Source organism: Aulostomus chinensis, chromosome 3, assembly GCF_037954235.1.
Source record: "Aulostomus chinensis isolate RoL2024-O1b breed Wild chromosome 3, RoL_Achi_v1.0, whole genome shotgun sequence".
In the NCBI taxonomy this organism is placed as follows: Eukaryota; Metazoa; Chordata; class Actinopteri; order Syngnathiformes; family Aulostomidae; genus Aulostomus; species Aulostomus chinensis.
This window is the reverse complement of record NC_141322.1, coordinates 22,136,557-22,153,586: the sequence shown is the minus strand read 5'-3', so window position 1 is coordinate 22,153,586 and position 17,030 is coordinate 22,136,557. Positions and strand designations below refer to the sequence as shown.

General features: G+C 41.8%; 1 protein-coding gene across 5 annotated transcripts in view; it reads right to left on the bottom strand.

The window, feature by feature from the left end:
* Window positions 1-17,030, bottom strand: part of kcnab2a (potassium voltage-gated channel subfamily A regulatory beta subunit 2a) — a 75,857-nt gene that overhangs the window by 3,426 nt on the left and 55,401 nt on the right. For all 5 annotated transcript variants that reach the window (XM_086199702.1, XM_086199705.1, XM_086199703.1 and 2 more), the window contains 12 exons: window positions 10,492-10,535; window positions 10,057-10,094; window positions 9,705-9,784; window positions 5,754-5,798; window positions 5,155-5,199; window positions 4,930-4,973; window positions 4,647-4,733; window positions 3,752-3,837; window positions 3,440-3,560; window positions 3,121-3,215; window positions 1,846-1,966; window positions 174-262 (listed from right to left, as the gene is read on the bottom strand). In XM_086199702.1, the coding sequence (XP_086055828.1) occupies window positions 174-262; window positions 1,846-1,966; window positions 3,121-3,215; window positions 3,440-3,560; window positions 3,752-3,837; window positions 4,647-4,733; window positions 4,930-4,973; window positions 5,155-5,199; window positions 5,754-5,798; window positions 9,705-9,784; window positions 10,057-10,094; window positions 10,492-10,535 (895 nt within the window). The remainder of the gene's footprint in view (window positions 1-173; window positions 263-1,845; window positions 1,967-3,120; window positions 3,216-3,439; window positions 3,561-3,751; window positions 3,838-4,646; window positions 4,734-4,929; window positions 4,974-5,154; window positions 5,200-5,753; window positions 5,799-9,704; window positions 9,785-10,056; window positions 10,095-10,491; window positions 10,536-17,030) is intronic.

The window sequence follows — 17,030 nt, the reverse complement described above, 5'->3', positions numbered from 1 at the left end:
GCTGTAATGGACTGTAAGGCACGAACAGAGGGCCGGCCCAATGAAGCAGGTCAGGTCAAACCTTCACAAATTAAACCACTGATTTGTTCTGCAGAATGGCAACCATGTGGGTTTAAATATGCGCGCGTGTGCACACACGCACACACACACATATCAGTATTTCATTGTCTCACCTGAATGGCTCCAATGTTCTCCATCAGCTGGTCAGTGTTGGACGCCCCTAAAAGGACAGAGCTGACCCCCTCGTTCCGTAGGCACCATGCTGCAGGAGACCAGTAAATAGCAGTGACGCTTCCACCACTACTGAGTACACACACACACACACACATACACATACACACACACCTCCAAACTCACACCATCTCTCAAACCAGTCCTGCTTTGGCTGATATATGACAAACTCATAGCTTGAGTGACCAGAATAATTGTAAAACTCTATAAAATAAATACTAAATACAAGTAAATACACAGAATATCAAACCATAACAATGCAACTATGTATATTATCATGTATTATTATAATACATAATTCTTATTTAGGTGCCACAATCTCTTAACAGACCCCCCCCCCCCATTGTGATCTGTATTATGCAATACTCTGTTTTGCAATTGAGGCAAACACTCTTATAAAGAGATTGAAAACATAGCAGGATTATGTTTCGACCCAAATCTTGCACAAACATAAAGCCTAAAATGGTAACAGGCACTGGAGATAGAGAGAGAGAGAGAGAGGAGAGAGAGAGAGAGAGAGAGAGGGAGGGAGAGGAAGTAGCCCTTCCCTCGGACCGCCGGGATACCCACAACACACTCACGACCAGGCTCTAATTCCTGGATTCACCACCTGCTCAAGCTGCTGCAGCAGGCCTCTGTATCCGGCCACAGGCAGGACAGTATGTCATTGTTATATAGTTTATATTCAATAGTGGAGTGTCACAGTGATGTAGAGGACTACATGGTGAACATAAATCGTCTGCGCTGCCTTCAGGAGCACCGGAAGGATTTATGGTAATTGGGAGAGATGAGGGTGTCCGCTAATGGGCCGTGAAACCTAATCTATGGCACTGCTTTACCATGAGAGTGAAAAATCTGCTGTGATCTGTGCTGAGATAAGAGGCAAGAGCCCCAGATTTACTTGGTGCGTCCTTCATGTGTGACACTTTAACAGCTCTCACAGGACGGGACATCTTTAGGGTTTGCACATTCTCACTTTCCTCTGAATCAATACGGTCGCCTCGCCGGATTTATGTCCAGGATGCTACTTTAATATTGACACTGCAAACTGTTATATGTAGGTGAACAGCAGGGAAAATCATAGCCGTGCATATGTAAACACATAGTGTGAATACGTGTGCATTCCATATGTTGATATTTACAACGTTGCTGTGTATGCAGAGAGGACTGTGCCAGATCCTTACGCAGGAGATAACTGTTCAATCGATTCATGATACTTCTATTTATATGAGTTAATGCGCGCAAACTAGATTTTATCTCCGATATCTCAAGCTACGGTGGGACCCAGCTATCCGTTCTCTTCAATGCTCTCAGTCTGTTATCCTGGACTTGGCCTGAATAGGTTGGACGAGCTTCTGCTGCTCCTAGAGATCCCAAAGGGACAGATGTTCTATCTCTTTCCATTATGTTATTTCCATATTTTTGTTTCTTTTTCTCTCTAATTCTCAGTGATGACTCTTTAGAGAAATTACAACACAGACAAACAGGGGACAACTCAACATACCAACAGTCAAACCAGACAGCTGCGGGAGCGGTGTTGACCTCGGCCTGTCTGAGGCAGAGGGACGGACAGACAGACAGAAAGAGAGAGAGCGGCAGAATGTATCTGCGTACCGATGGCGAGTTGGGGCAGAGTGCAGCCCAGCCGCTCCGCGATTGCCTGCAGCTCTTTCAACTTCGCCTGCTGACGCCGGCCCTCCTCGCTCAAGATCTTGTCCTTCAACCACTGGTAACCCTGTCGAAAACACAGCACACCTGCTCAAAAACACAGCCCTGCTCACACCGCTGCGCTGCAGCTCCTGTGTCACCAGGGCCTGTTTTTAAACATGTGACTCTGTCTCCTGCTGTTTACACGGCGGCCTGAGAAACACAGCTCCAACTACGCTTTCTGATGTGCTAGACTTCTAGTTTATGATTAGAATTACAAAGTTAGAAACATTCGAGGAATAATGACTGCTGTATTCAGAAACAGCACATTAGGGTATTTGTGCTCGACAGAGTCAAAATAATGTTCAATTTGAGGATCAGGAATAAACAAAATACTGCCATCAGTGAGCAATAAATAAATCCAGTGAGCAGAATCACTCAAGCCAAAACACCACACACATCCACAGACAACACTGAACCAAGCTGGAAGCAGCACGTATCACACAGGTGGTCAGAGGGTACAGCACAACACCGAAATGGAACGCTACTTTCATGAATCAGGAAGGTCACAAGCCCAGGTCACTGACACAACATGCCACCACACAGGAAGGTAAAATGCAGATTTCGAGTTGTCTTGAATTCTTTAAATTGAAAAAACAAAACAAAAACCAAACGAACAAGAACTTGTTTTGATAAATTGACTCGATGTGTAGTTTCTAAATCAAGCGTTACTCTTGCTGCTACTTCAAAAGCAACTATTCAGCAGGGTTTTTGAGTGGTCAGTGAATCAAATTATGAAGTCTTTCTGCTCATTCATTCAGGCTGACTGTTGTTCCCTCATGTTGTTCTCAGTGGAGAACAGAAGTTTGGAATTATTATCCCAGTTAAGAAAAACACTTGATTAGAGATCTAACAATTCAATCTGCTCCCTGTAAAGACTATCAGCATGTAGTCATGCTGGGCTGTAATTATTCGAAGAGAATCCATTCTAGTGCCTTCGGTATGTGTCAGGTGTGCTCGTGCTTGTTGTGACAACTGAGTCAAACAGCGCTGCTTGTGAGGAGGTACACAGTGCATGGTTTCAACATGGCACTGGAATCACGGGTACATGTGGTCCAGCGTGCACAGAGTTTGAGGCGCAATCAGCAAACACCAAACTGTAACAACCAGCGACCAGGAAAACACCAGCACAGATGATCGGAGCGGGAGAGTGACAGAACACAGCAAACTAAATGTGTGTACCTTCAGAGAGGCTCGAGAGTACGGAGGCACCCTCCCGTCGTATTTTCCTGAGATGATCCCACAGGCCAGCGGTGACCACGTCATGGCCCCGACACCTGAACACAAACACCTGGTCATCGAAAACAGCTCTGACAGGCACATGGCTCACTTTGAAGTCTGGTTAGAGGAACAAACATCATTGATTGTACTACTTATCTGGTGTGGAGCACTGGTTTGTTGATTTCAGCTACTAATTGTACTTTAAATGATTATTTCAGCTTGAAACTTTGCGCGAGAATTATTACCATCACCTGACCTAACAAAAGCAACTGCTGCTCACCTATCTTATGGAAAAGCTCAGGTAGCTGCACTTCCACCTTCTCTCTCTGAAACATGTGGTACTCGGCCTGCTCACAGATTGGAGGAATCTGGTTGAATTGTCGTGCCACCGAATACGCTTCCTGAATGGAAACATGGGATGAAGATTAGGATTCGTACAGTGCCACTTATGTAGTATAGAAAGATGAAGAACAGGTGTAGGTATGGTAATATACAGCAAGCTGTGTTGTTCTTATGTATGATGACTGTCAGCAGCAAGTAAGACGGATCTTCATGATTTGCAAAAACAGTGATGACGTCATCTGCAGCTCACCATTATCTCCATCGGGCTCCAGCGGGACGTTCCCCAGTACATAGCCATGCCTTGGTTTATCACGTGAGTCATTGCTCGCACCGTTTCTGCACATGAAAACATACTAAACAAATTAAAGACACGCTCATTTCTCTTAAATAACAATGTGATGAGCTTTCAAGGCCCCTAAAGACCCGAGTGTCTGAGACGGGGTCAGAAGCACAGAGCAGTAAAAACAAGCGTATCAAACGGCAGTAATCCTCCATCCATCTATTCACCTCGCTGACATCAACAAAACTGGCAGCCTAGTGAGCTTTTGGCTTAAGAGGGTTTCCCTGTAAACTGACAGAACAGCAGATCCTCTTCAACCTGTACGCTGCCCTTCAGCTATCCAGAGAATAAAATAGAGCAGATGGTCCAACTGCTGTTTTTTGATGCAGACTCTCTGACTATGTTAACTGTGTGCATTTTAAAATGCAAACTAGCAAAAGAATTGCCTGGATTTTTGCATTCAAGCCTGCTTCTGACTAACAAGACACTACGGTATTGTCAGGGAGCCAAAGCCAGTGGAGCTCAAGCTGAAGGCAGACAGATGACCTCTGACCTAAGTCAGCCCCTAAGGTTAAATGTGACCCAGGAGCAGATGGATGCCGTGTGACCAGCTGAGCCTCATACACAGTTAGCACTCTGCCATTTAAAGGTCTCCAGCATCAGCATCTCTCCTCATTCTGGCTGTGGAGGTGGAGGCACCAAGACAACATGCGGCATTCAAAAATAGATATTTCAGTTACAAGAGATTTGTACATATCCGATTCTCCGCATTACAGTAGTCATAGAAACAGAAAATAGGTTTTGAACGTGCAAGAAAATCATGTTTAAGCGTGTGTGAGGGAGTAAGACAAGAACAAGATTTTACCTTCCATTGGTGTATTTGGGTCTGGTCTGTTTGCGAACACCACGTCCACGTAGTCTAACTGCAGTCTTTCTAGCGAGGCTTTTAAACCTACACATCACAGCGTCACAGTTAATTTTTTACAGGGTGATACAGTTCACCCAGAAGTTTACTTGGCAATAATCCCAAGTGTATGTCAAATATTAAAATATGGCTTTAATTCCCTGGAGCCAAAGTAGCTAATTAGGAAGTATTTTGTTGTTGCAGTGTCAGTATTTAATCCAATAATCTGCAGGCTAATACTTACCTTCTATAATGTGTTTTCGAGATAAACCTCTTTCAGTCTCCGCTCTACAAAGGATTACAAAAACATCGGGCGTTAGAAACAATTGCGCCGGGCTGCCCCACTGAGGTACTCTAACATTGTGAAATGTGGTTTAATGAGGGCATATGCTTTCTTTTAAGTATCTTGTGACATGCAGAGTTAAAAAGAGGTTGTGAAAAACTGAAGAATCAACTGGATGGAACTTACTTTCCGCCCCAGAATATCTTTGTTGTTATCACCAGACTTGAACGTCTGCAAATAGAAAATGAAAGCACATGTGTTACAACACCTGCCATGGAGGAGAATTACACCCTGATGTACTGGAGTAGGTGATATCTGAAGATACAAGGAGGTATTTGTACAAACCCTACACTGTACTGTACACAGAAACAGCAAGGATGGCACTCTAGCGTGCATCTTATGAGTAATCATTCATTTCTACCTTATTCTTTACTGTCACACTCACTCACCCACAAGTGTGACTGTGCCAGAACTCACTCAGCACCAGTGAATGAGTCTTGTAGGTGTACAAACAGACAAAGCAATACAAATGTCAATCCAGGACCGACCAAGGAGAAGTCAAGGCACTAGAAGTTCATGTTTTATTCAGCATCTTTGTGGAGGGACGCAGGAGTGTGGGCATTGCACGACTGCCCACATTAATCTTTCATCCGCGAACCTTACCGCTCTACTTCACAACACACAGCCTTCTCCAATATGTGCAAGGAAGATGGCACAAGATTAAGGAGGCTGGCGGGACGGAAATTAAAAAAAAACACCAAACTCAATTAAAGTGTGTTTCATACCTCCATCCTTTCTTTTTTATGATGTTCCCTAGCACCACCTCTGCCCTGTGAAGGAGACAGCGAGAAGGCTTGATTAAATGGAGACATGATAAGAAACCCCCGACTGTCTTGAGATACGAAATCAAATTTTGAATACCCAGCTGTATAATGCATTATCAAAGCTTTCATTGGAAAGGGCACATTTTGCACTGTTGTGTGTACGTGTGTGTGTGTGTGTGTGTGTGTGTGTACGTGTGTGAGCACTGCCAGGTAAAAGTCAGAGGCACCTGTTCCCTACTGCGCTGTAGCCTCCACTGTGTTACTTATTAGCCGCCACACGGGCACGAATGGGTGACATGTTCAACATGGGGCTCATTATAGCTGAGCTGAGACCTGTCAACACAATGTCGCTGCAGCGCTCTCACTCTGCCTCAAGTAACAAGACTCCTCTCAGGAACACTAAATCACACAAAATGTTTTTGGCCAGTTCTGACAGGTAAAAATCCATGCGGGATGCTGTTTTATGTATTTTTGGCATGTTGTGTTATTGGATTGTTAACAAGAGTGTGTGTTAGTGGTCTTTCAATGTGTCTTTATGTACAATCTGTTGTCAAAGACTTCCTTACCTCAACAAATGTTAATATTCTGATAACTGTGGCCAGTTCGTTTGGATTGCTCTGGTCCACTCATGACACATTTCCATCGTCAGTCGAACTGATGCCTGTGGGGGTTCAGGTTTACTAGAGACCTGCATATTCCACCTGAATCTTATGTTATTCATTTAATTAATGCTCACTGGATTGTTTGTCTTTTTATCACCATAAATTGCTGTTTAATGCCGCGGTGCCTGCATTTTTGGGTGAAGGCAGAGACAAAACAAATGAGTGGACTTTTGAGACATGTTTTTCTCATCATTCGCTAAATTCCCAAACCTCCACTACCAAGATGGGAAATACCAAGATGACATGACCCATCAGCTGAATGGCAATTATTCTGAGACACTAGAAGTTAATGGAGGTTATCCTAATTAATTTCTTACTGAATTTCTTTCTGATTCCACCCGCATTTGTTGTGTTACCCAGTAAACCAGTGCCTCAAACACAGTAATGTGATTCTCTTTCGTTGGTGTACCACCTCATGCATATGCTTTTTTTTTTGTATTTACACTTATTGACGAAATCTGCCCCTCCAGGATCTTCCTCCTCCTCCTGTATCTGTCTGATACAATTTGCTGATCCAACAAGCAGCAGGAGCACAGTAGGTGCTGCACTACTATCTTTTCAGACCCACCAGATGGACTCGCACCTTATTAAAAAAAAAAAAAGGAGCCTTCGAGCACATGCCAGAGAGCGATAGTGTATGTGTTGGTGTGAAGATCAGTGTATGGGTTTCAGGCGAAGCACCTACGCAATGCACCCTGAGTTGCCCCTCTGAAATGTGAGTGATTGAAGAGCCCAAACATAAGGTGCAGCGTGCCCTGAGCAGGTTGACTCCCTCCATCCATCCATTAATTAGCTCCTTCTTCCCGTGCTGAGTCTGTTATGACTTACAGCAGAATCCACGACATCATGCTGCATTATTCATGGATTTGTAACATTTATTACTCTCAGACCTCTATAATTATGCTACCAATTTGTCATTGGCTTTACACAATATCATGCAATTATTATGCATCTAGAGCAAACTGTCTAAGCCTGAAAGAAAACGAGAAGGAAATTCCTTTCTGCCAATTACAGCCGTACTTTTAAATGCTGTCACGCCATATGTGGTTGCTGATAACAGCAGCTACACGAGATAAGCACGGCATGTTTATTTGTTCAATTACTCATATTCATTTGTATTTCAGAGACACACTAGTCTGCATTTTGGGACGGTTATGCTGTTTAAGAATCACAATCAGTATTGTGTTGATGTTATTTCATATTTGTGTTTTGTAAAGCAAAGAACAAACAGAACAAATATGACCGACATAACAACTGTGAAAAGCTACGCATGAGGGAGACGACTGTACAGATTTGTTTATCTCTCACTCTCCTCTGAATAGTCAAAAGTGAAGGGAATGTACATCCACCCAAACCCTTTCATATTGTCTGAGTGATGAAGGAACTGCAGTAAGCCTGAACCACAGATTTAACTTGAAAGCTTTTTCTATTCAGATGTGCAAAGTGTGTGATTTGTTCTAGTCCCGTGCATGTGTATGTGTAATATAAGCTCCTCGGCGCTGCGCTGCAGAGGAAGCTGTCAGGATTAACACCTATGTAAGACCACACACTGAGCTGTGTGATGTGCTGTCACAAACATTTGCACGTGAATAACAGTATTTTCTCTTGAACTCTGGTTTGTTTAATAGAAGTACGAAAATCAAAATGAAGCCTCTGACACAAAAGATTCACTTTGTGCCTGTTTTCTGCCTCGCAGACATAAAACAAGCTAAACATAACAGTGAAGAACAAGTCAGTCTTCAATGTTGACACTTAGCAGAATAGCCGCTAAAACACCGAGACCTGCTGCACGTTTCTTTCTTATCTTCAGTATAAAAGCCGAGGGATCTCCCCAAACATCACGGTAAAACTAGAACACTCGGGAGGATTTACAAAAAAAACCCCACTCTAATCAGCGATACTGTTTGTAAAGGATAAGCCCTTAGATTATTTCAAAGTACATCAAGTTACTACAGAAACAGATTAAACCACACTGGAATTAAAAGCATCACTACATAAAGCATTAATGTAACACAGAGATGCTTTATGAGGTTAAAAATATCATCAGTGGCTGTCATGTAAATTTAGACCAAGGCTATGTATAACTGAACCCTTACAAATATTACTATGTGCTAGAAAAAAGGACAAAGCTATTTCCAGGTTCAAGGGGACTGACATTAATCTCTGCTGTCCCTCAGCACCTCACTGGAACTACGTTCTGATAAAAACGGGTGGCAGGTGGAATTTATCTTAGTGAAGACATTGCAAGCTAAACAAATTCAATTTGTATCCACCAACTGGAGCTGTGGATAGATTTCTAGGTGTTCTAGTAGATTACACTAAAATGATTTGCATCTCTACACAATATCCTGGGCAATAGGAGGACGAAGGGTTGTATATTTTAGATTTGGGTGAAATGACAGTTAGCCAGGAGACGTGAATAATAGGATTATTAGCCATAATGTCGTTACCAGTCGAGGTCGGCTCTCCACCAATGAGCAAGTTGTGAAATGTACGTACCTGTAGAAGCCTCAAGTTTGTAGGTTATCAACTTTATTTTAGGAAAAACAGAATTTTACTGGTCTCACAGAGAATTAATTCTTTTTACTAGACTCATCACTGTCAGCCATTTTGAATTCCTGGTTGAGAGGAATCTGGCTACAGAAACATGAGCTTCCTTTCTGGTGAGAAAACACTGAAGTTCTTAATATCATACATTCAGTGACAACAGGGACAAGGTAACTAGCAATTACTAAAACTCATCAGCTGGCCACAAAATATAGATATATTAAACAATGCTGGGTCAGACTTATCATTTGTTCTGACTTATGGGGTAAGTATTTCCTTAACTCGCCAGATAATTATCTACACAGTGATTTACCTTTGTCTGTTTCTCTGCATTTTGGTTATCTTTCTAAGCTGAATGAAATATGAATGTTCATGATTCATCTGCTCACTAAAGTCTTTAAGGCTCTATCAGGATTTTGTGAAACATCAAAGGAGGATTTGGAGGGGAAATTTACTTCCAGAACGAGAGCCGCTCTAAAAGTGGGCGGTCACTGTTGAGTTCTGTTGTCTGACGATGAGCACCACCCTAGATGTTAACAATGGAGCATCACCTCTAACGCTGAGAACCTTGTGCAGCGTTGAGATCAAGCTCAATAAACCCTCGTGACACGGAAACTTTCACCAGTTTATGAAGGCTATTTGGAGACTTTGTGATTAATGACGTGACACGGGTTTGGTAATAACTGTTGCAGGATATACTCACTTCCCAGCAGCGTAGACCTCTGCTGTGTCAAACAGATTGATGCCATTTTCATAGGCCAAAGTCATCAGCTGCTCCGCCATCTGTTGAAAGAGAACGGAGAGGGGAAATGATGGAGAGCGCTGATGTTATAGTTTTTCAATTACCGAACGTTATTTAAACCACAAAATAAAGCAGCTTCTGTTTTGCCTTCATTTAATGTGTTTGCTGTCTGGCTGCTGACTACCTCTGGCACTGTTTCACTTTCAGTAAAAATAGCATTCTTGGGCAATCCTGCATATGCAAGATCATGTGGAGGGTTTCCATTTCCGAACTGACTGACTGATGGAAAAGGACAAAATCCATCTGCTCTCACCTCATCCGTTATCTGCCCACCAAATGTCACCCATGTTCCTAGGAAGAGAGACAGAGAGGAGGATCAGAGTACATGTAAACAACCACACACGTACCCAGATGAGCAAGTAAACAGTGATACTACACTCAGTGGCTAATTTAGTAGCTGCACATATATCCCATTTATATAAATGTGAGTTGAGAATATATCAAATTACCACAAACACTTTTCTAACTGCTTATTTTAGCTTAGATGTACCCGAGGAACTGCCAAGTTAGAGTAATGTACTAATAATATATACATGATAAAGTTCCAGCCATTTAAAAACACCTCTAGACACGCCACTGAAGTTTCTGTGTAAAAATACTACGAGTATAAGAGGAAAGACCGTGGGGTTATCAGTTTTCATAAATGTGTTACATTTGTTTGTATGAAAACTATTTGGGGAGCTCTTACCTAATCCGAGGCAGGACACACGCAGGCCAGACTTCCCAAGGTTCCTGTCAAAACAGAGAAGTACATTAACATGAATGCTGCACTGAGGGGCATTGATTTGTGATAGTTTGTACCCCAGCGGTGAGTCTGACCATCTTAACTCTTAATAAATAAAGAACCCGTCTGTGACATTAGTTCTGCTTTTAATACTTGGAAAAGTCTCTTCCTGAGGTTCTTACTGCAGTCACAGATGCTGAGAAGAGGAAGAAGAAGAAGGAGAAGAAGGAGAAGGGGGTTTTTGAAACCCGTCTACTGCACTGACACATGCAGATTGGAGGGTTAACGACGGGCACATGTGCCAACAATAAAATGTGTGTGTGTGCAAAGAATTGTCAGGGTTAAGTCAGAGGGTCTTAAGCAGGCCCACCATGATGTCCACTGAAATTCCTCCCCCAGAATCCCTCAGCTTCAATCTGACTGAAATCCCTTAAAGCAATGTGGAAGCTTGACTCCTCACAATAACTTGCTCCTACAGATGTTTCTGAGCCCATGGCAGTCCACACGGACGCCCCCACCCCACCCCCTGCTGACAATCATGGCTTTAGCTGACTCTTCTGTTCCAGCTTTAGCTCTAGCTAAAGTCTTCAAACATCCCTATGGTTCATAAGATGTGCTATTTGCTCTCATTAATGTGTTGATCATCCATTTTGCAAGGCAGATTTGGACTTTTTTTTTTGGATCTACAAAAGTCTCAAGACCTTAGGTAGCCATGTTTGGATGAGAGGGTGGAGCTGGGGAGGAGAGCAGGTCATAATCGCAGCTAGCAGCACATGAAGGTACACCCCCACCTGCCACTCAAAGAGAGGCCACACCCTTGTTTTGGTGTAACTCTAAGCCTGTCAGCTGTGAGAGGCTATTTGAAACATGGTTTTTGGCATGAAATGTATTTGTTGCTCTTTTGCACCCTGGAGGTTAATGCTTGGATTATATATACAGAATAGAGAAAATGCTACATCTGGTCAAACGGCTCTCAATAGCTGAAACAGGCAATGTGATGACATTTGTAAAAAAAGGGAAAAAAAAGGAAGAAAAAACAAGTTCCGTTAGAGATTATGTAACTTGTGCAGGAGTCAAACGAGAGTGTGGGAGGATATGTACTATATTTTTATAAGACTGCCCGTATAGAAATACAGTTGAAATGAAAAGGGGTAAATAGGGAAACAAAGATGTGTGCGTGTGTGCGCAGATAAAAGAGGCGTGTGCTTGTGACTGTGTGTAGTGCTCTGTGTGTGTGTCTGAGTGTGTGTGGGGGTGTTTTATGAAGCCATGATAAGATTGCTGAATAGCTGTGGTGACTAACAAAACACTTATTTCAATGTAGTCTCAACACAAAGTTGAAAAAGCTTTAGGCTTTAAAATAAATATGGAAATCTCAGTAACAGTATCATATCCACTCTCAGTACACTGTATTTGTGTGGTGGGGAAAAAGAAAAATTAATGCTCCTAAAAAACTTCAGTTTCTATCCTAGGTTTTTTCTTGTGATTTCCTTTTTTTTTTTTTTTGGAAGCTAATCCACATCATCAAACTCGCCCTTGCATCAAAAACCACCCAGGATACGGATAAGCTGGAGAGGTCTCTCCTTCATCTTTAATATTATCCACTGGTTTCAGTGTTACAAAAAATCTCATCCAGGTTTTAAGTTTTATTCCAAACACATAATTACCAAAACAACAACAACAACAACAACAACAACAAAAACACATTAAAATGATCCCAATGATGTCATTTATTAGGAGTCTACAAAGGTACAAGCAGGCACAGTGTGCCAAGCCACAGAAGAAAGAGTGATGGGAGAAGGTAGTGGGAGCGTGCAACCTCACGGTGCACTGTGGTGACAAGGTTAACGTCCCCTCTGGCAAACGGGAGCTAATCTATAATTGGCTGCTTTTTATTTGTATGAGTTAAAAACCCCCCTAAGGGGTCTGCTGCTCAGCATATCAAAGATAACCAAAAGCAGCTTACTGACCAAAATTGGTAGTGTAAAGTACAGTATATTCACTAGTGTTTCAAAAGATGGACTAAGACACTTTAATGGTAGAATAATAAATATCTCCTTCACTCAAGATTTTGTTGTATTTAAGAAAAAGAATTTCTCTATTGACAATTTGTGCCTTGCACTATCCCAGATTTAAATATCTAATGTGATTAAACATGTGCTGTTTAATATGTTAATACTTCACATTCAGGCACGTTGAGAAAATGAGTTGCACAGTGAAGGCTTTTTCAATTAGACGGAGCAACACATGCTTCCCGAGTTGCAGTGTGTGTAGGGGGGCTTATCACAAAGGAACGCCTGCCACGTAAGTGTTGCATAAGAATGTTAAAATGTGAACACCACACATGCAGTGAAATACCAGCACATTTAAGCACTTCTCCAAAACCTAAGAGCAACAAGGACGAATACGCAGCACTGCGTTTTTCTCCTTGGTAGGTTGTCCTCTTTGTCAGCACTATCGGAGTTCAATATTTTACCAGATTAGCCTTGAAGACCGCATTGTGTATGACTGCAGTGACCCCGTGCCAGGACCTGGAAGCAGGCAGGGGTCAGGTTCCTGCACAGCCTCAGCAGACAGTAAAGTCATCTCCTTCTCAATAATGAAGGAGACAGCTGCAGTAAAGGACAGCTACACCACTGCAGCCGGGGAGACAAAGACAGTTTACATGACATGTAATGGCCACTGCACATGTCGAGCATGCTTTGGCAACCCTTGAAGGAACAGTTGGACGAAAATATATTGACCCTCCGTCAAGGTCAACAAATGTAGGGGATCATCGGAGGTTGCCCTTGGTCATTTCTTATTGGATGGCGTATTATTAGATTACTGACTGTTGATCGAACTACAGTTACAACATCCTGTGGTTTTACACCTCCACCAACCAAACCAGCTGCAATTGAAGTGCAGACCCACATAGTATACTGCAAGTAATGAAGAATTTAAAACAAAGGTTTCGAATTTCTTTTTTGAAGGAATGAAAATTTCTACCTTTGTGGTGTTACTAAGATTTAGCAATGGCCACAAAGCCATCATTTAATTTGACACCATGAAACACTTGTTTGAAGTTTTTGTCACAATCAACATTCTTGAGTGATAGTCAAAAAGGTGTTTTGTGCAGTGACAGTTACCTCACCTTTTGACCGCCGAAGTGTAATCCAAGTGTTAACGTGTGTATTGCTATTACTTTGTGTCTTAAGTTTATGTAAACACGGTACAGTATGAGGATAATTCTATAACCAGGCAGCGGTTTCAAACGGACACAATATTCTTATTACAAGTAACAACAAAGAAAGTAGAGATCTAGCCAGATATTCTCTACCTTCCTGGACAACTTGAATTATTCACCGTCCTCACTTTTCTTTTTTTTTAAACAAAATCTTTTTAGTTGTCTGGCCATAGATGCATTACAGACTGTTAAAAGCTCAGTGTTTTCAGGGGTCTCCCCAAAAGCCCTGAAAGCTGCAGAAGTGAAACTACTTTAAGAAAAAAAAACCAAACATCATGCTGAATGCTAGGAGAGTGCATTAAATAAATTAGTAGCTGAGCATTCTGAAATTTTCTCTGAATACATGAGGACAAAACCCTCTGTGTGGGGGCAGTGAAGAAAGACTTGACAGCCTCCCCTCAACCTGGAGAGTTGAAATCCTATCAGTGACCTTGTTGTTATGAACTCAGCCACATAACATTTGTAAGAAAATCCGCCTTCTACCACTTCAGATCATCAGAGGTAACACACATATGTCGTCTAGATGCCAAAACATGATCTACAGGAACTTGTACATCGGTTTATCTGTAGCAGGCTGGATTAGTGCACTGATCACGGTTCTATCTCAGGCTGAAATCACAAAGCCTCAGCTGATCCAGAACACTGCTGCCAGCTTATAAACCTCTCTGGTCCAGTGGTTTGGGGACTACTAGCTGTTCCTAGAAAGATATTACAACTTAAAAATAATACACCCTTCCTCAGGTTTTTTTGCTGCTCAAATGTGGGAAACTCTGCCAGCAGAGATTAGAGTCTTCACATTACCAGCACTGTAAATTTAACCCCAAGACTTAAAAAAACAAACAAAAAAAAACCCAACCTGTTTGAATTAATCTTTTTTGCCATTTTATAATATCATTACTATTCTGTATTGTGTATCTCCTTATTGGCAAGGGTGTGTATTTTCATTGCAATTTTGGAATATCAACCGCCGCTTACAGTCTACAAGAGTGTACAAAAATAGTTACATAGACATTAACGCCACTGCCATTACAGCGTAAAAGCAAGCACTCTATTATAATGCAGTCAGCTTTCATTCTGGACTACTGGCTTCATAATCACAGTTTTTACTGTTTATTTTTTCTCAGTGTCGTGGTATTGTGAGATGTGTGTGTTCATGTAATAGAAATTATACCCCTGCAGGTAACAATTCAACACCCCCCCATCTCTCTCTTTCTCTATCTCTCTCTCTCTCTCTCTCTCTCACACACACACACACACACACACACACACACACACACACTAATTTCTTATTACCTCAATACACATTGAAAGAAAGTCTATAACCGTGGTTCGAGCGAGCTGAATGGCCCCATTTGTGTGGTAAGGGATGAGGCACTGGAGCTTTGCTAGAATACTTATTGACTACGCCAGTTCTCTTGTTGCTTAGTGTATGGTACTATACCAAGAAGGGAAGCTAAATGATCCATCATATCCAGGCAAAAGTGAATCAAATCTAACACAAGCATGCACACACCCTGATTAGTAGCAAGATAATAGAGAAATTAATATGTTCACTTCTACATATATTATATATCGTCAGTTACTATTAACTCACGAACACACACACACACACACACACACACACACACACACACACACACACACACACACACACACACACACACAGAGTCTTTTAAACTGTAGAAACCGAGTGTCCAAGTCTAAAAGTGGTCTCGTCTCCCAATCATTGAGCACGCTCATTAGCCTAAAAATGTTCTGGAAATACTCCACCCTGATTGGTCATCACTAATAACTCCAGTGGACAGCGCCAGTGAATCAAGGAGTCTCAGAGGGTAATTTTTCGTAATGGTTCATGAAATGATTCATCAATTCATTTCCTAAACATAATTAGAAATTAATTGAAAATATTACCCAATTAAGTCCATCAGCTGTTCTAACAAGTCAACTTCTCACTACATAATAGTCGTGCAAGTACAAGAGGAGTGGATTGAGCAGAATGAAAAAAGTTTTCAGAGTTCCTAGTTTTTCAACAGGGGTCAAACACTGGTTTCCTCAGCCCTGTACGAATGGAGAACTGGAGGCAGGAAGCAGGTGCACTGAGAAAAGAGAGAGAGGGAAGCTTAGAAAATCAGGCTGAAATGAGCAGAGAGGACAGGACAGGGTGATGAATGTGAAAAGAAGGTCAGAGAGCTGTAAAGGGGAATGTGTTGAGGGATAGCTTCACTGAGCAGGACTATTAATACAACTCTCGGCTTCAACAGAAAGACATACACTGAATGCCACTTGCTCGTGCTGGCTGCAGGTGGTTTCCTCCTCCATTCAGGTTTATGTAAGACTCACTCCTGAAAGGAGGTGAGGGAAAGAGGACTGAGGTACTGGATTAAAAGTGTCCTGCCTTGGAAATAAAAAAGAGTGGAGAACAAGGTTAACAACTTGACCTGAAAAGCTGCTTATACAAGTAACGGTGATTAGAGGAACAATTCAACCAACAGTTGAAATTTTGTCAGAAACTTTAGGTTTCCACAGTACATATACTAAAATTTGAAAATTGACTTAAAAAAATTCAAAGGAAGTTGGCTCTCAGCAGCCAGTTACCCTCAAATTTGAAACATGACAGATTCTCTGTTTTATTTTTCCTATAGAAATCTACATAAAAAGATTCAGCATTTTAATTCAGTAGCTGAAGGCATCCAGTGAGATTTTGGGTAGGGTAGTACTGACCAATCGTGTTTGGGCAGGTTTTGATTCCATAAAATTAAACAGTCAAAGTGTCGAGCAAAAGAGATGAAACGCAAGAGATGAAACATCGAAGGATGCATTTGCATCATGTAACAATGTTTGATTTTTTTGAAGTTTATCTGCATTTCTACCAAACATGAATCAATCCAGTCGTTGATGTCGACACTCAAATCCAACTTCATTCTCATGTCTCAAGTTGCTAATGGTCCTCTAAGCAATAAACTGCAAACAGAGAGGAAGTCTTAGCCGTTGGCGATACCAAAAACCTATAATAGTCCATCATTGTGATAATAATGATGCATGTTTCCACGGCCAATGTTTGCAACCCAAAAAGAAGCACGAAATTGATCTAGACGGCTGCATTGAATGTAGATTGGCTACAGTCAATGCAGCCAATTCACCGCTGCCAATACACTGTCACCTGTCAGCAACAGAGCAGAAGCTGATGATTATACAACCGATATCCAATACTCTCTCTGGATAAAACAATTATATTCTGTTTTTTTCCAGCAAATCTGGCCTCTGCATTTTCTTCCAG